The sequence below is a fragment of the Myodes glareolus genome, chromosome 6, assembly GCF_982192425.1.
Source record: "Myodes glareolus chromosome 6, mMyoGla1.1, whole genome shotgun sequence".
Classification (NCBI taxonomy): Eukaryota; Metazoa; Chordata; class Mammalia; order Rodentia; family Cricetidae; genus Myodes; species Myodes glareolus.
The window spans coordinates 51,444,688-51,462,586 of NC_142031.1; the positions used below are offsets into that span (position 1 = coordinate 51,444,688).

At 44.3% G+C, this 17,899-nt stretch overlaps 1 protein-coding gene across 19 annotated transcripts in view; it reads right to left on the bottom strand.

Moving 5' to 3' along the window:
- Myt1l (myelin transcription factor 1 like) overlaps positions 1-17,899 on the bottom strand; it is a 393,213-nt gene that overhangs the window by 93,833 nt on the left and 281,481 nt on the right. For 12 of the 19 annotated variants that reach the window (XM_085690815.2, XM_085690818.2, XM_085690817.2 and 9 more), the window contains 2 exons: positions 16,748-17,109; positions 520-1,491 (listed from right to left, as the gene is read on the bottom strand). In XM_085690815.2, coding sequence (XP_085546941.1) covers positions 520-1,491; positions 16,748-17,109 — 1,334 coding nt within the window. The remainder of the gene's footprint in view (positions 1-519; positions 1,492-16,747; positions 17,110-17,899) is intronic. The other 7 variants (XM_048439842.3, XM_048439840.3, XM_048439833.3 and 4 more) reach the window with 1 other exon arrangement.

A 17,899-nucleotide genomic window follows, 5' to 3' on the forward strand; every position in this document is an offset into this window, starting at 1 on the left:
CATTGGTCATTGTGCTGCTGTTCAGTTTCTTCTGGGCATTTCCTGTGGGGCCAGTTCCATCAGTAACTGTCACTACGTGATAATTTTATAAGTCACGAAGCCATCTACTCAGTCCAGTTTATGAGTACAGTGCCTCGTCTCTGATTGACGAATGGTTGCCTAAACCCTGCCCCTATTCAGCATAGATCATGGTTCCTCTGTAACGGCATAGCCTGGCCCCAATGGTCTCTCTCCTAGGGGTTTCCGTCGCACTAGCCCTGTCTTCTCCAGGAATGCTCTTTCCCCCTGTCATCCTTCCACCTGCTCTAATGGCAGTGCCCTTAGTTGTTTTATGTATTTCTCAGACAAATATTTTATTTGTTCTATAGACAAAGTATCAGAGATATAGTTCTAGAATATACTCTAAAATGTGCATTAGACATAAAATTGGTAGTGATTTATAGTACAACAGACTATCATCAGCATTTCTCACTTAGCTCACATTTGCCTGAAGCGACTTACGGTAGGTAGAAATATTACCTTTACCATAGTATGGCTTTTTGACATGGCTGTCACTGGATTTGGATTTTCTGTCTTCACCAGCCAGCTGTCTTGGAGACTGGTCCTCATAGGATCTCAGGTTATCCCTTCTCCCAGCATCCATGGCCATCTTCTCCCTCATGGCCTTGGCTCTCTCTGTCTCCAAGGCAATGGCTTTCTCTAGCAGAGTCAGGTTGCCCTTGGTCATGTCAAATACCTCCTCAGACCTGTCTGAGTTCACTGAGGTGGTGTCATCATCCCTCTCATGACACCCATCCTCCTTGGCACAGCTGGAGAACGTTCTAGACCTGGGGCTGAGCTGCTCCTCCAGCCTCATAAGGTTCATCATATCTGAGTAGCTCCTGTCTGGTGTCCTCCCAGGGAAGTCATCCTCTTGCCGGACATGTTGGCGCACACTCATGTTGGGTGGCTGACTCCTGTCCTGTGGGTTGGTCTCGCTGAGTTTCCTGGCCAGGTCAAAGCACTGGTTCCTCAGACACTCCAGACTACTTAGACACACCTCCTCATCACTCTCCTCCACCATCTTCTCCATGAGCCCATTGTTCATGGGCTTCCCTAGCATGACGTAGTTCATATTTCTACTGTCTTGCTGGGACATTCCCTCAGCATAACTTCTGTCACCAATGTTCTCTGCTAGTACAACACCATGTCCTTGTGCTAGCAGCTTAAGGGAGTCCACTGTTTCTCTGACAACATCACTGTCCAAATCTAGGCTCAGTTCGCTTTTCCGACCGAGGTTTTCATTTTTGTCGCTATCGTCCTCCAAGCTATTGGAGGTGTTGCTGTTCATCTCTGACTCAGTCCTGGCTCGGTATGCTGCATCCTCAGCAATTTTGCCAAGATTTAACAGTGACTTGGCCACCAGTTCATCGTAGTTATCATACTCGTCGTTGTTGTTGTCGTCCTTTTCTGTGTCCTGCAGTATTCGAGTACAGCTCATTTGATGGTCGTCTGCAAAGGAATAGAGAAGACAAAAAGGAAGAGAGAAACGTGGCTAGACTCTGAACATTATTGCCAAAGCATGGACAGCAAGCTCACATCAGGTTCAGTCCTGCTTTCCCTAGGAGGGAACCTTACAAGACACCTGCTGCTTGGTAGAAAATATAAACATAAAGCAACTGAATCATGATAAAGACCAGGAGGCCACTTAAGATAGGCCCAGAGTGCTATAAACTTCTTCAGTTAATCTTAAAGTTACCCACTACATGAAATAAATATAATGTAAAAATAAATATTTTTGATTTTTAATATTCTAACCTACCATCTTCATTGGCTGTATTCACAGCCAACAGTTGGCTACCAATTACATATCTCAAAACACCGAGCTTTCTAAAAGTTCCTGAGCTTTCCTACTTGCTTACACTTAGTGGTTCTCTGTAACCTTTAAGTGGTTCGTTTCCTATCATATTTCGGTGACATAGAGCACAGCCTCAGACTGCTGAAGTCACACAGACGGAGACCCTGTTAGGAAGTTCTGGTCATGAGAACACTGAATTGAGTAGTATGAACGCGATAGCTTCTAGCCAATGTGTTGAGACCCACAGTGAAGTGGTAGGAGCTCCATATGAACGTGAGGGAGGAAGAGGAAAGAGGCTTCCTTTATGGATAAGTTAGGCATGCACAGTGAGTGACCACATGTCACTGGATCAGACGGCCCTGTTTAACTGTGACTCTCACAATCCATCATTTAATTTGACCTATGGTGATAATATATTCACCCATCTCATCAGCTTGAAGAAATTTGAATAAGATGTACTCAACCTCAAATATACTTAGAGAAAATGTTTTCTAAAGTTCATGTTAAGCATGACGTAAACCCCTCTATTTCATCAGAAACCCATTTGCGTTCACTTAGAAAGCCGTTTGGATTTGAGTCTCTATTCACAAGTCTACACAACTGCTGTCATCTGCATTGTGAGACATAGATAATAATAAATGAGTTTTCAAATGTGTCCCCCTTTGGCTGGATGGTTAATGGATGCCATTTCACATCTGTCCTGTGTTTTCATGATTCAAATGCCAGAGAACTTTCAGACTTTGATAATGACTTGGAGGAATGAGGCGTATCGACTAGCTGCAAACAGCAGCTGACTAAAGCTGAGCTACTGATCCTCTGCTGCTTTCGTTATGGATTTTATGCAGAAAAGGTTCATGTTAGAAAAAGAGATTTGGAGCTCAATATAGCAATAACTGAAAATAACATCCCACCTGGAGTCAACAGATACTTGGGCTCTGACCCACTCTCTAAACATCAGCGTGTGTTAGCTAGAGGACGGCAGTTGCTGCATGAACTAGATTTCGTCTCTCTGGACTCCAGCCTCTTCATTTCACCACACTCTGCCTGAGCCATTTCCCTTATTAGAAGTATAAAACTGTCACAAAGAGCAGCGAAAAGAAACAACCTAGAACTAGCAACCATAACCACAAATGTGACAAAGCTAATCACAGATGCACACCTTGCTGCTGCCTGGCCTCGCAGCTCTGGAAAGCTAAGTACATCTTGTCCTCATGACTCTGGAAATGTGATTTTTATATTTCCCTTCTGATTTATACACGTTTTTATGTTCATGGGCTATAACTAGATCATACTTGGGAACGACAAAGCTATTCTACCCATACACAGCAATTGTGATAGTTTGGGTAATTTCACTATTACCTATAGAGTATCAACCAGATGAATTTGTAAGCCACAGTTTGGAAGTGGAGAATATGTGCCATGAGTTGAAACACTAAAAACATAAAAGTTATACTTTGTGTGTGTGTGTGTGTGTGTGTGTGTGTGTGTTTGACTACATTTTGATACATGTGCCACAGTGTATGTGTGAAGGTTGAAGACAGTGTGAGAAATTCCTTTCCTTCACCCACATGGAAATTCAGCTGGTAAAGTGCTTACCATGCCAATAGAAGAATCTCAATTTGATTCTCAGCTCCACATAAAAGCCCAGTATGGTGGCATGTGCCTGTAATCCCAGCACCTGAGGAGGTGGAGACAGGAGGATCCCTGGTGCTTGCTGGCCAGCCAGCCTTCCCTAATCAGTGACCCCCAAATTCAATGGCAGACCATGTCTTAAATATAAGATGGAAAGTCTCAGAGGAAGATACCTTATGTTGTCCTCTGGTTGCCATATGTTCATGCAATGTTCATGTATACCTGCACATACATGTGCACCCACACAGACAAACAGACAGACAGATACACACACACACAAGAAGGGAGTCACTGAATGTAATAATCAGGGCAAAAAACATCCTGCCTAATCCCTGTTACTGTATCTAAACTCAAAAATGAAGTCTGCTCTGGAAAAGGACAGGGCTGTCACGAGTCTTTCCTCCCAAATGTGGCAGATGTAATGCTGTCGATTCTCCATTTACACATCTCAGGAAGGTCCTCAGTTGTCTGCTGTTTGTTTTGCCTGTCCTTCTTTCCACATGACATGGCTAAGGAGTGCCTCTTATGACCAATCTGTCACCTTTTCCCAAGAAGATGAAAAAAGACAGTATCCCAGCCTTGCAGACCCATGAAACTGAGGAACTGAAGACAGGGTTAGTTGCTTCCCTGCCTGAGTACCAGAAATGTGCCAGGCATTCTCCAGCATAGGTGTCAGGCTGCTCCTCACAGGGACGTGTGCTGGGGGAACACTGGGGATGCTCTAGTGGCCTTGAGAGGCAGATTTGAAATAGGAAGTTATGCAACTGGCCCCATCACTCTCTTGCCACTTAGTGATTGTGTGAGGGCAGTGACCTTTCAAGAGCTGTAACGAGCTCATCTGTAAGGCAGGGATAATTATCTGCCTGGCCGCTCCTGGCAAGTTCCTACAAGCCCCAGGGTGAGGCACACAGACTATGTGTATTTCAAATGCCTGGCATGGATGGTATTGTTTTGCGGCATCTCTCCAAGAGCAGATGCCTGGAGAAACTTGCCTCTTCGGGGATGATGTCTGGACACAGGCAGTAGGGAATGCATGTGAAGACAAAGCCTGCTGTGGTTGGTTTTTCCCTTTTCTTAAGTTACTAACGCTCAGTGTCATCAGAGGCCTCATGAGTGAGAGCAGCGGATGTGGAAATGGTTGGAAGATGATATTGAGGCCAAAATCCTTCCAGGTAAATAGAATTCCAGTGTTTAAGGCATTGCCTAAAGTAAACTCCTAATTATATGGGCTAATGGAGGGAAACAGGCTCCATGTGTCATCAGCAAATAGGTTCTGAACACATGCTCTGTCTCAGCCTTGCCTGTCATGGTGAGCATTTAGAATTCAGTGTCTGGTTTTCCATATTTAGACAATTTACTACTATCTAGTTGTGTTTCTGCTGAGACTAGCATCGAAAAGACCCCATCATAGCTAAGCTATGAGCTTTGGCAAATGGTCTAGAATTTTTCTATACCAGTCAGGGACTAGAAATGTGGTATAAACATTCTGGCTCATAAAACTTTCAGAAGTCAATATTACTTGTTTCTATCTAGTGATTAATGTTCTCTCAAAGAAGAGGGATGTATTTGTGATGAACAAAGCATTTTCCAGAAAATAAATGCTCATGTTTCTGTCCTAAGTAAACAGTAGGAACATGAATACCAATGTGTGTGGAGATTATGTCATGCTACATTCCCTCTGTATACTGTGCTTGGGATTTGTCATTGCACAGAGCCCGTAGGGCTAGGCTGAGACCAGGCACTGCCTCTCGACCTGTCCAGCCCCAGGTATTCCCTGCTGAATCCCAGAGTCTTCATGTGAGACTGGAAATCAGAGCAGTTTGGGTTGATCCACTCCTAACTGATGGAGATGAGCCTGCAGGTAGAGGTGCTTTTGTGACTGAGTTCAGGAGCACTGCCCACGTGATCACCAGCTTCGCTGCTAACTGCTGTGACGTGTGATTTTGAGCCCCGTGAAGGCTTTATGAATGTTGTGGCTGCAACTCCCCTCTTTTAAGTCTGACCACTAGCAAGATTTTAGACCACACAGAATCGCATAGTTGGGAGGTTTATCCTAGAATTACTGGAACCTCATAGACTAGTTTTGTGGTAATTTGTCTCTAAAACACATGTCTGAGATACAACTTTTTCAATATTTGGTACTGATAAAGCCACATGAATACACATTATACACACCCACATCACATCTTATGGACAGTAAAGAACAAGGTGTGTGTGTGTGTGTGTGTGTGTGTGTGTGTGTGTGTGTGTGTCTGTGTGTCTAGCCAATGGAATTCAGAACCCAAAGCCCAGTCTTATGGTGGTAGAGGTCTGTTTGTCCTTCCTGATCCTCATAGAGACCCCAGGAAAGGCTCTTCAATGGTTACTACTTCCGAAAGGCAACCACAGAAGACTGCAAGTCACACGTGTTCAAGTGACAGAGTTAAGAGACCATGCTGGGATGCTGTGCATGATTGCTTTACCAGTCTTCTGCACTGCTTGTTTCCATAGCAACCAGACTGCAGTCTTCTTGGAAGAGGAGCCCAGTGGGCTTGGTGCAGACTAGCAGCTAGACACCCATCTCCTTCTCGGCAGATGAGGCTGGTCTCTGCTGTAAGCCCCCACCCCAGGTGACTGCTGCTAGTCTCAGCATCTGCCTTCTGGCATTCTCCCCCTTTGACACTCCTCCCTAGCCTCTCAGGGACTGAGGACATATTTCAATGACCAGCCTTTGATATTTGTGCTAGGCTTGCCAGCTCAGCTAGCCTGCCACCGGCCAGCATCTTGACTAAGGCAGTTTAGGTCTATTCTGGGTTGGAAAGGTGTATTTTTTTCATTGCTGCGACCAAATACTTGATGGAACCACGGTAAGGGAAAACGGATTTGTTTTGACTCATAATCAAGAGGATGCAGTCTTTTATGCAAGAGGTTGGCAGAGTCCATAGCGGTGAACACGGTGCTGCACAAACGAGGAAGCAGAGGGCAGAGAGTGCTGGTGTTCACCTGGCTTTTTGTTTGCTTTATCCTTCCCATGCGTTCATTTAGTCCAGGACTCTAGCAGCCTATGAGATGTCCCCAGCCCCACATTTAGGGTAGATCTTCTCTCCTTTTTTTAAAGAACTCTGAAAACTCTCTCAAAGATAGACCCAGAGTCTGTCTCCTAGAAAATCCTCAAGTGAAAATGAAGAGTCATCATCGCCAGAGATTAGAAAATTAGATATTGCCTGTACTCTGGATGGACAGTTAAGGTGGCCCCGGGCTAACCTGGGCTAACAAGTGAGATAGGAGAGCTTGTGAGATGCACTTAAAGAGGCTAACCATGGGCAGATCCTGACTGCCCATAATTCTGCTAACTATAACCCCAAGAGCTCACGTCACACACAAGCGCACACATGTGCGCACGCACACACACACACACAGACAGACACACACACACACATACACACCACACACACACACACACACACACACACACCCCACTTCTTCAGAGCAGACTAGGATCACCATGTATCTCTCTGCTCTCTGGCCTCCCTTCCCTCACTGGGCGGCACATGTGGCATCTCCCTAGATGGTAGGAGAGAAGCTGTCCTCTATCCCTCTGCTGTTCAGTATTAAAGGTCACTATTTTCAGAACCCCAGATTCTGAGTTTAATGGACAGTGCCCACCCTCTTGGCAAACCTGCAATGGGGGCCAGAATAGATTCTGGAAGCATTGTTTCTTTTAATTCAGTCCCATCCAGGATCTTAGCACCTTGCCCTTAACCAAGTACTTCCCATCCTGGACAGATTAACAGGTCTAAACAACGCCTCAGGAGCTTTTATATATAAAAGCCTTCTAGATCAAGAAGAAGGGTGGGAATGGGACAGTGAGGCAAGGACGTGTCACTATAGCCAGATGGTACTAACTGTGGTCACCATACTCACACTCACAACTGTCCTGAGTCCCAATTATATCTACTTCACAGTGTTGCTGTTTGCTTTGTTACTGGTGTTGTAAGAAACATTGTATATTCATAGAAGGACTAACATAAAGCTACTAGAATCCTTCCTACTGAATTACGTTTGGAGAAAGGCAGGTACCCATTTGTCATCAGTATGACAAACAGCAGTGTCTCCAGCTTCCCCCGACTTTCCTACATCGTCCCCCCATCATAGATACATGTCTTTATAGATATGTCTGTTACTTTCCACACTTGCAGATAGCCTGAGGTTTGCAGAACAGGATTAGCTCAAACACTCATCACCAAACTTGGGCTTTCCTACCTTTCTCCAGACTCCCCAAGCCCCAAGTGGTAGTTCCTATCTGAGCAATATCCTTCAGAGGGCCACATGGGCTGAATAGGTGACAATCAGAAGAGGGGCAAGCATTATGGGATAGGGTGAAAACCCTGAAGCAGTGAGCCATGGAAGGGAAGAGACTCTGGAGGTTTGTTTTCAGATAGCAATAAAATGTGTTCTCTCTTCAAGTTGTTGCAAGTGAGTGATGGATACTTGCGTCTGGTTTTCTATAGTCAGTGAAGTTTATATGGTTCAGTGGGACTTTTAAAAACAAATGTAAATAGGACCTTTTAATAGCGATACCTCCCTATCAATTAACTGTATGGGTTGATAGGGGTAAGAGATGTGACATTTACAGACACCAGTGGCTTTGCCTTCTTTCGGAAGCATACACTATAATCCGTCCATGTCTGACATTATCACTGAAAGGGAAGATGACACATGCTTCTGGGTCCCACTTTTGAAGCTCTTGCCTCTCAAGACTAAAGGTTCTTACGATACAGTTGATCCCACTCAACAGGAGCCACCTTATATCACCTCAGGAGCCTCCCTGTCCCCAGCTGCCCCTGACAAGGACACACAAAAGGTATCTGGGGAGGGCAGCATGAAACTGCCAGAATCCTCAACATAGGTGCAATCCCAGTCTCTGGAGCTCCTGCTCCCTTGTACCTGCTATACAGCAGCTCCTTCCCATGAGCCTTTGCTTTTGTTGCTGCTAAATCCTGGGACAATTGCTACAAGTGAGTGTTCAGCCTCTTCTGAAAGCTGTGTTCCCACTTTCCTCTCCATCCTCCTAGTGTCCGCACACTGAAAACCTGAGCTCTGTGCCTGAAGATATGCACACTCGGTATTTGATTTTGTTTATTCCTTGGCTGTGTGCACTTTGCTGTCAATCCAACCTTATAAATCAATCTAACTTGTGGCGTGACTAATGCCTCTGACACTCCTGAACAAGGTCTGACATGGTCTTGCATTGCTTCTCAATTCAGTACCAAGGGAACACAGACTGGCTCATAACTGCCTATTTGTGATACCTTCCTCGGTATCACACCGTCCACTGAGTCACCTGCTCAGAAATGATCCTGGTTCCTAACATTGTCTTAAATGTTATATTTACATCTTTTTCAAATAGACATATTATATATATATTATATTTCTATTTTCACCCTAAAGGAAGTAAGAAGCTAGAGGTTTCCCCAAACTCTCCAAGATGCTAAGGTGCTAGCAGCTCAGTTGGCCATTGGAACATACCTCTCACAGAAATAGTCCGACCCAGGAAACCAAGGTATGGAGAGAATAAAGGCTACCTATGATAAAGAGATGTCTGTGGTGTTCTAGCAGTCATTCATTAACCCCAACTAAATACTGGCACTCCCAGGGTTCCTCATTAAACAGAAACAGGTAAAGCCTTTGGGAAGGGCATCAGCCTTCTTCCCAAATTGAAGATAAATATTGTGGTTGTCACATTTTGCATAAACCAATCCTGGTTTACTACATGGGGGATACCCCACATTAATACGAATCTAGAGGTCACATTTAGAACTCAACAGTGAAATAAAAAGAATATCTTTGTAGTCCCAGAAGTTGCAGTTGGTGAAAAACCCAGGAAAGACAGAGTATGATATCAGGATGCTGCATGCTCTGAACAATGGAGCTGAATGGGGACACGGGGAAGACGGGAGCCTGAGTGGGAGGATGAGGGCAGTTCTCCTGAGAAAGGAGACCTTTGCCAGAGGCCAGGAGTATGATAAACAGGAAGTGCCAGTTTTTTCAAGGCTGAAGAAAAGCCAAGACGGCCATGGCCTATGCAGTGTGTGAAAAAGTGGGCATTGAGGATGGGGACATGGCCAGGACCTGCCTATAGACAAGGTCGACCCCAGTCTTAGATGCCTTTTCCTGAAGTCTGGAAAGGTGGCTGTGTCTTATAAGTGCTGGGAGCAGTGGTCCCAACAACCTTGAGCTGGGACACCTACCACGTTTTGCCCTAGGAGGTGGCAGTTTCCTAGGGCCCCCGATGTAGTTTGATACCCCTCTGCAGTCCCTTCACCATTTATTGCCCTACAGATGAGGGAAGTCATCCAACGAGAATTTCCAGTCCTTTGACTCAAGGTCATAAGGCTGGCCATGCATCTTGCATCCTGAGTCATAGTGGTCTGGGTCCCAACCTTGCTATTGGTGTTTCCTCTGACTTTTCCCAGGCTGATAAGTTTCTTCTGCAGTTTATGAACCATGGGAGGGAGGGCCACCGAAGCTACAGGACCCAACCCTTGGCATCCTAGTTTCACACTCAGACACACTGAGTCTAGGACACTAGATCAGTGTAGAGGAACAGAGGAATAAGGCTTCCTACAGGGAATGGCAACCTGTAGGTTGCTTGAACTCCTGCCTTTACCTGCTGAGTTCTGAGGTAGCAGGCTTGTGCCACCCTTTCCAGGTTATATGGTGGTAGTCACTGAACTCAGGGCTCTATAAATCCTAGGCAAGTCTCCTACCAACTGTATCCCCCTATTGATTGTCCATGTTGTAAGTAAAACAACATTTCCTATATAACAAAATGAGGTAGATTGAAAGAGAAATTGGTATTTCTCTTTCTCACAACCAAGTCACTTTTAACTTAGGAACTGTGAACTGTGTTTCTTTCTTGAAGTTTTCATTCATTAAGGAACTAAATTAACAGAATGTGAATGAAATTTCATTTATTCATAAAGTTTTGAGGAACTGCTTAATAACATTTAGGCACTGGCTTATCAAGATCTGAGGATTTAAAATTAGTAGGATAATCACATTCTCCCAATCCATGAGCTCGCTGAGATGGTGGTGACATACTGACCAACTCCTCCTCTGACTTGGTGTCTCTTTCCATCTCATCTTCTTCCTGTTTTTGTCCTCCTGTCTCTGTTTGTGTCTCTCAGCCTTGCCAGTCTTTGTTTGTGCCTCTTCCTTACCACCTGTCTGTTTGCCTCTCTTTTCTTCAGGGCGGAGTGTAAAGTTAACTGGCCAGTCTTGGGCACTGCTTTCCTGCAGAGCAGGTGTCAGCGTGACTGTACCTGACTGTGTATCCTAGTGAAGGGGTAGGTGTGAAAATCCTACCCCGTCTGTCTCCAGAGCAGGGCTGAGGTAAGTGTGCTTCTTACATAATTGTGGTGGTCTAGGAGGGAACTCTGGGTCTTCCCTTCCTCCTTTCTGACTCACTTCCAAGGGGCCCTACAGAGGTCACTTTTCTCTGCAATATGAGGTTTACTGATCCCCAGCAGCTACCTAGGTTCCTGTCTTCAGTCTGAATTCTCAAAACTACCACTTCAATGCACAAAGCTCAATTCTGTGTTTTTCCTGGCCTGTATATTGCTCCTGCTTATTTTACTCAGTCTTTATTTTAAAAGAAAGAAAGAAAGAAAGAAAACAAACAAAAGAAAAGACCCTAACTTGAACAAAAGCTTCAGCTAGCCCAGTCCCTTTGAGTATATGGGAAGCACATACTGCATTTGGACTGCAGTTAGTCATCCTGAGACCTTGTCCTGACACAGCCTTAGCAGACAGCAGTGTTACTCAGTGCCTGTCTCTTTGGCACACCCTTCCTACTTTGGAGCTAAGGGGGATGATCCTGCACACTGATTCCCCCGGGGCAGAGCAGGCTTGCGGCATGAGGCATGACTGGATCAGGCTCCAGGTTCCAGACTGATGCAGAACTGAGTAAACTCAGGGGAAATTGTCATGTAGTACCTTTGATCATGGCTGCAGCATCCTAGCTGCAGACAGGTCAGACTTGAGAGCGAGAGCTCTTTTGTGTCTTGTGCTTGCTTTATGTTGCATAGCAAGACAGGGAGAGAATGAAGGGCTGAGCCTAAGAGGCTGGATGACCTTCTCAAGATGAGTTACACGGGCCGAGCTGGGATCCCCTATCCAAGTGCCATGCTTCCCTGCGGCTGCACAACACTTAGGATAAAAATTAAATCAACAAGACACACCAAATTCACTGCTGATTCTCAACAGTGGACTTTAGAAGAAGCCGTGTGACATTCTGTTTTCATTACTGCAGAAAAGGCTAGTCTCCTGCACTTCACACACATGTTTGCGTCTTAAGGGTAGGAAGCATTACGTCTTCAGATTTGCCCCAAAGTATTCAAACAGTCACAAAATTTGATGTAGTTTCTTTTATAATTACGCAAAAACTAGTTGACATGAAGCTGGATTTTTTCTTTTATTATGGACGCACAGTTAGAAAAATCCTACTTGAGGCTAAAGGCTTCCTCATTCTCAAGCCACAGCATCATCTACCTCAATGTACGTGCACTCCCAGTATCCCCACAGAAGACTTTTGTGTATATTGGGAAGGCTAATTTTAAGAAGATAAAATCCACCATATTCATTTTCCCAACTGTGACCACAGCCTTCCTCAGGTGAAGCCTTGCATACTAAACACATCCTCTCTGTGCTGTGCTGGTCTCAGAACTCATTGCTTTTTCTGCTGACTTCAGTAGAACACTGACTGGCTAATTCTGATTTTCACAGTCTGTCTGCATTTCAGCTTGCTTCCCTCATCAGGGACCTGTCCCTGGGAAAGATACAGAAGGATAATTGGCTAATCAATATGGAGAGCAGCACCCTGAGGGGAAACTGGGGAGTTGTGGGGCCTCAGTGCCGACCGCTCAGCACCTTTATCCTCTCCCCTCCTGACCACACCAGCCACTGCCTCACCCGTGATCAGAACGTGAGTGCAAGTGGGGGGCCTTTCACATTTTGGAAGAAAACACACCCCAGGAAATCTCACAGTTAGAAAGATGCTTCTGTGAGGAAGAATACATACAGAACTGTCATTGAACTGGACTTACTGAAGAGTGGAATCACCCAGTAAAGACAATCTCATGGACAGGGCTATTGTTTCATAGTAAGGACTGTGAGAACAGGGTCCCAAATCAGAATCTGCCACTGGTGTGGACTGCTATTCCCCCAGCTGCTTCAAGGACAGCAGAGGAGGCTGAATTGCTCTAACAAAAGCAGCCCCTCCTACTTTGCCTCCACGCTATGTGTTTTCATTCTGCCTGGCTTTGAACAACTGTCTAGCCTATTAGAGAAGGCACTCAATATCAGGATTCACAACAATCCATTCCTCAGAAAGCTTGCAAGGATACCACACCCTGACATGGGATACAAAGGCTGGGTTACCCGAACTGAAGAGGAACCTGCAGTGATGGACCCACTGATTGTGGGGACAACCTTGCAGATTTCAGGGTTTAGGGCAGTTCTGAGATGCCAGAGGCAGGTGTCTCTTGGGAACCCCAGCATTTTAGCAGTAGCCACAGTGGAGCATTTAAAGTAAGGAGGGTAGTAGTTTGGTCTTATTCAGTCTAGACCACACACAGCCTAGTTCTTCCTCAGAGAATTCACCTTCCTGTCTATGGGAAGATGAAACGTGGCTTCAAAAGGACAAGCATAAATGTATATATGAAATACATATGCATATCTGCCTATGATTTTTTAAATGGCCTTTTTTGTGGATGGAGTATGGAAATAAACCATACCTTATGTGTATTGTCTATGCAATGAATTTTTTTTCTCATCATAGTGATCCTGAAAGACCTTTGACCATAGTATGTGCCAAATCTGTTAATAATGACTCTATGGCCACAGAGTTGTAGTTCCCCTTTAGGATAGATAATTGGTACCTAATAAACATGAAATTGGATCGTTGCTGTGCATTTTGAAAATAAGACTGTGCAAGAGACTAGCCTGTGATTTGTCTACTTTATAAAATATACATTCCTTTTTAAAATAAATGCCACACTCACAGGATGCTTAGTGTCAGGCCAATTTAGTTTACGTCTAACTACAATGCTCAAAGATCTTTGAAATAAAATACTTAATCCCCATGTTCTAAATAATGTGTCTTCAACATTCAGTGGACTCCTTTCATAATAATCTGATGATTTGTGTAAATGTAATTTATCAGAAACAAAGTAAACACATTTCAAATTATAGCCAAGAGATAATTTCTCCTGTGTGGATACAGTTATCAGCACAGATAACCTGAAGCTTCCTGCCTGGTCCCCAGGCTGATGCCAGGTCAGATTTTCTCCCTGACTTCCTCACACTGTATGTCATTGCTCTGCTGGCATTTGTCCAGACTGTGTCCGAATCATGACCTAAGCATGGGCTACTTACGATCGCCTCGTGACATTCTCTGTTCCCTATGCTTCTCACTTGAGGTCACAGTCTGTACCTAGATGGCAGGAATGAGGCCCAGCCAACCTCAGAGGAGTCTGCTGCCGCTTCAGCCTGTGATGGGGCTGTGATGTCAACCAAGGGACATCAAGACAAAAGCCAGCACTAAGAGACTGCGACCAGCACTAAAAAATAGTGGCTTTTGCATACTGCATGAATTTTGCATTCACTGTGCTTCCCAGACATGTGGTAGAGCTATCCTGTGGCAAGCTTGCATTTACCGATTGAGATTTTGGCACAGACTTCCACAGTATGGTAAAAATAGGGCGTGCCTGGTGAGGAAATGAAGATAGGAGACTGATGGATTTCTGCCTCTCAAAGCCTCATTTTAACAGTGTGAGCACAAATAAGAGTCTGATCATGCTGAACAGCTGGCCTATCAACTAAGCTCTGGTTTTCCTTTGATGAAGATTCCTGACCCTGGCAGGTTTGGAAATACCTGGGATGGGAAGCACTGGGCATCACTGCCTAATGCTAGTTAAACGGTGTCTTGGGACACTAGCTCACAGGCTCTGCAGTGGAGACTTCTCCCTACGACAGAAGCGTAGGAGGGGTTCTCCAGGAACTTTGCTCACAAAGCTGGGCTATAGTGCGGTCCACTAATAGTCATAGATTTGGGAAATCAAACAAGCCTTTGACTTGCTCTCCAGAGCACTCACAACAATCAGAACCATAGGGGTTGATCCTCCACGAGAGCAGTGCCTGGATCTGGAAAGGCTGTGAGAGGTTCCTGGCAGGGGACAAATGGCCTTCCTTTCTACTGAGGATGCTGGCAAGGGCATATGGGCCTCATTGGAGCCACACAGACTAGTCTCACAGCAGATCATGTACTGAGCTCCTCGTCAGTAATGCAATGGGCCTTTTAAGTCACCTAATAGGTGACTGAAGAAGGTTCTGATCTGGGGAGCAGATGCTGTGTGTTCTGAAAACAGTTCCTCGGTGGCTGACTATGTGCCTGGGATTGTCCTGCTCCCTTCACACAGGCTTCTGCTTCCACATGCTGCTTATACTCCGCATGTGCAGGAAGCCTGAGTAGACACCAGGTCAGGTGTGCTCAACACTTAAAAACTTGGGACCTATGTAGTTACTCTAAAGTTGCTTGTTTGATGATTCTGCCCCATGTCTACTGGTTATGTGCAGTTACTTGAACCACCCCAGCTAAAACTGTCTGGTTCCGATCGGCTGCTGAGCTCATTATGCGCCCAGGATCTAGGTGCTAAAGTCAGAAGAGCTCAAGCCTGTGTGGCCGCATTGTCATGCATCTCAGTAAGACTTCTGAGTGCTTTGCCACTTTGTATATTGAAAAGGTAGATTACCTAAATTCTGACTCCAAGCAAACAAAATTGAAGCGCTTAAGTTAGAAAATGGAGCAGATTCTAAATTTGGACAAGACTCTTTGTGCATACTGAATGTTCATAACCCTGAGCATTAAAGTCTTCTGCTTCCCAGACATGATGAGACAATGCAAGAGAATATTTTACATGATTTCAATGATACAAATCACTCATCAGCACTGACAACCAAAGGTATCATTTAGAATTGCACACAGCTGATACTGTGTCCCTAAATATTTTCTTACTGGTCTCCTCTACATCTTTCCACACATTTCATTACATAGGGTTATGAGTTAATTCTTAGCAGCTCATTAGTGACATCAGTACATTTGTCCATAGCACACTGGGCAGCATGCACAGTAATTATTGGCATGAGCTATGATGTAATTTGTTAAGCCTTCTCTCATACCATATGAAAGAACCTAAGAAAAATTGGGTAGCAAATTAACATAATAACTTTAAGCCTCTGTAGCAATGTTGGACTATCCAATAAGGTTCATGATTTCTAACACAAAGGCCTTGGCTTTGGAGTTAGGTATGTTCATTTATGGCGGTGCATAGGAGTAGTGATGCCGGACTCACTTGCATGATCTAAACATGTTGATATGTTCTCTCTAATAGATGAGATAATGACTTTGTATCTGAAAGTTAGCGGTTTCAGAATTCATATTCTTGAAGATTTTCTGAGCCCAAGGGACAAAGGGGAGAAAAAACATTCTCATTATGTTACCATCATTTTTGGTATATCTATAAGGTCAACCCTAAGCCAACAAAATTAGCTATATCTAGGATCATGAGAAAACTATGTCTTCTTCCTAGAAGTGTTTTTTAGAATAGGTTTCATAAATCCTAATTTTGAGTCTTATGCTAACAGAAAACTGGACACAAAAACGAATCCATACACTGCCCGGTAAGCTTGCACCTTGCTTGAACAACTCACTGTCTTCTGCCTCAGACTAGAAACTTGGTTCTCAAATATGAAGCACACAACCAATCCACCAACCATTCCTTTAAGTAGCATCTCTTTTCATTCTAGCCACATGACAGTCACCAAAGTATGGCTTCAACAACCAACAGATAGAATCTATTTCTCCAGGCCACACACTGGAGGCACAGAGGCGAGGGCTGTGCCAGCAGCCATGCTTGAGTCAATCATAGTACCTGTCAAGTAGAACAACTTAGACACTAGACGTGAGACACTAGATTTCTTCCTACATTTTGCCACAAATAGCTCAGCAAACTGCCATGACAACCAACCTAAATAACAATTTGTAAGAAATCTGAAGCCTAGAAGAAACAAAAAATTGTTTGGGAGAAATTTTCAGTTCACATAGGGAGTTTATACGTTTGGTGTTGAGAATTCTTTGTCCTGGAATCATTAGGATGCCAACGGTATGAACACTAGAAAAATTCATGCAAAAACTGACCCGAAATCACGGCCTAAGCTTTGTTAGTATTTAAAGATTACCATTGTCTTCTTCCTCTTCCTCTTCTTCCTCTTCCTCCTCCTCCTCCTCCTCGTCTTCTTCTACATCATCCCCATCTTCATCATCGTCATCGTCATCATCTTCCTCCTCAATCTCCTCCTCGTCTTCCCGATCCACCTCCTCCTCGTCATCATCCTCGTCCCCTTGCTCCTCATTGTCCTCAGAGAACTCCTCCTCCTCATCTTCCTCCTTCTCATCCATGTCCTCGGTACCGTCACTCTCATAACAGTCGTCTACTGAAGAGCTATCTGCCTTCACGGCAAACGGCTTTCGCTTGGGAGCAGGTTCTTGGGGCTGTTTATCTTGCGTTTTCCTTTTTTTAGCCAAGGGACAACCATATACACTGATAAAACAAAATAGAGAAAGAGGATACAGAGAGATTTTTGTTACTTCCTGAAAATCAGAGCAATAGGATGCCTGGCAGATATTTGGGATTGAGCACAAACGTTACCATGCAAATGCAAAGGGGCAGGGTACCACTGTTCTCTCACACATAGTTCTGCTAATGAAAATGACATGACTTCGCAGTACAGCTCACATGTGTCTAATTGCCATTAGCATGTAATTGGAGTGAGCTAGCTCACCATTACGATGATTCCAAATGGCATGGAGACCCTAGATTAGGAGGATGGCTATGAAACCCTTCTTCTAGATGCTTCTCAAGTAGTTGAAAGTTCAGATGCAAATCATAAAAATAGTTTCCTATATCCGTGTCACACATGATATTTACATATATATTACACACATCATATTAACATTTATTTATGGAAAATATAAAATGCATGTCTTCTAAAAGCACTTGGGTTTACTTGGGTCTGTGTGTTCAGAAGCCACAATGATATCTTCGGATGTGAAAACCTACTAGAAGCAGACAAACCACAGATGTTGATGTCAGATACTGTCCCATTTAAAGGCTACTAGTCACTGTCAGTCTTGGATAATGCCAGTTCTTCCCCCAACTCCCAGAGAATGACTTTGGGGTTACTGACAGTCGCCATTAAATCAAGATGAATTTGGGCCAGAATCTCCCTCCAAACTGAGCTTATATTTCTTCCCCGAGAAAGGACGATTCTCCAACTATGTTACGAGTTTAGTTTTTCTTTTTTTTTTTTTCTTTTTTTTTGTTTTTGGAA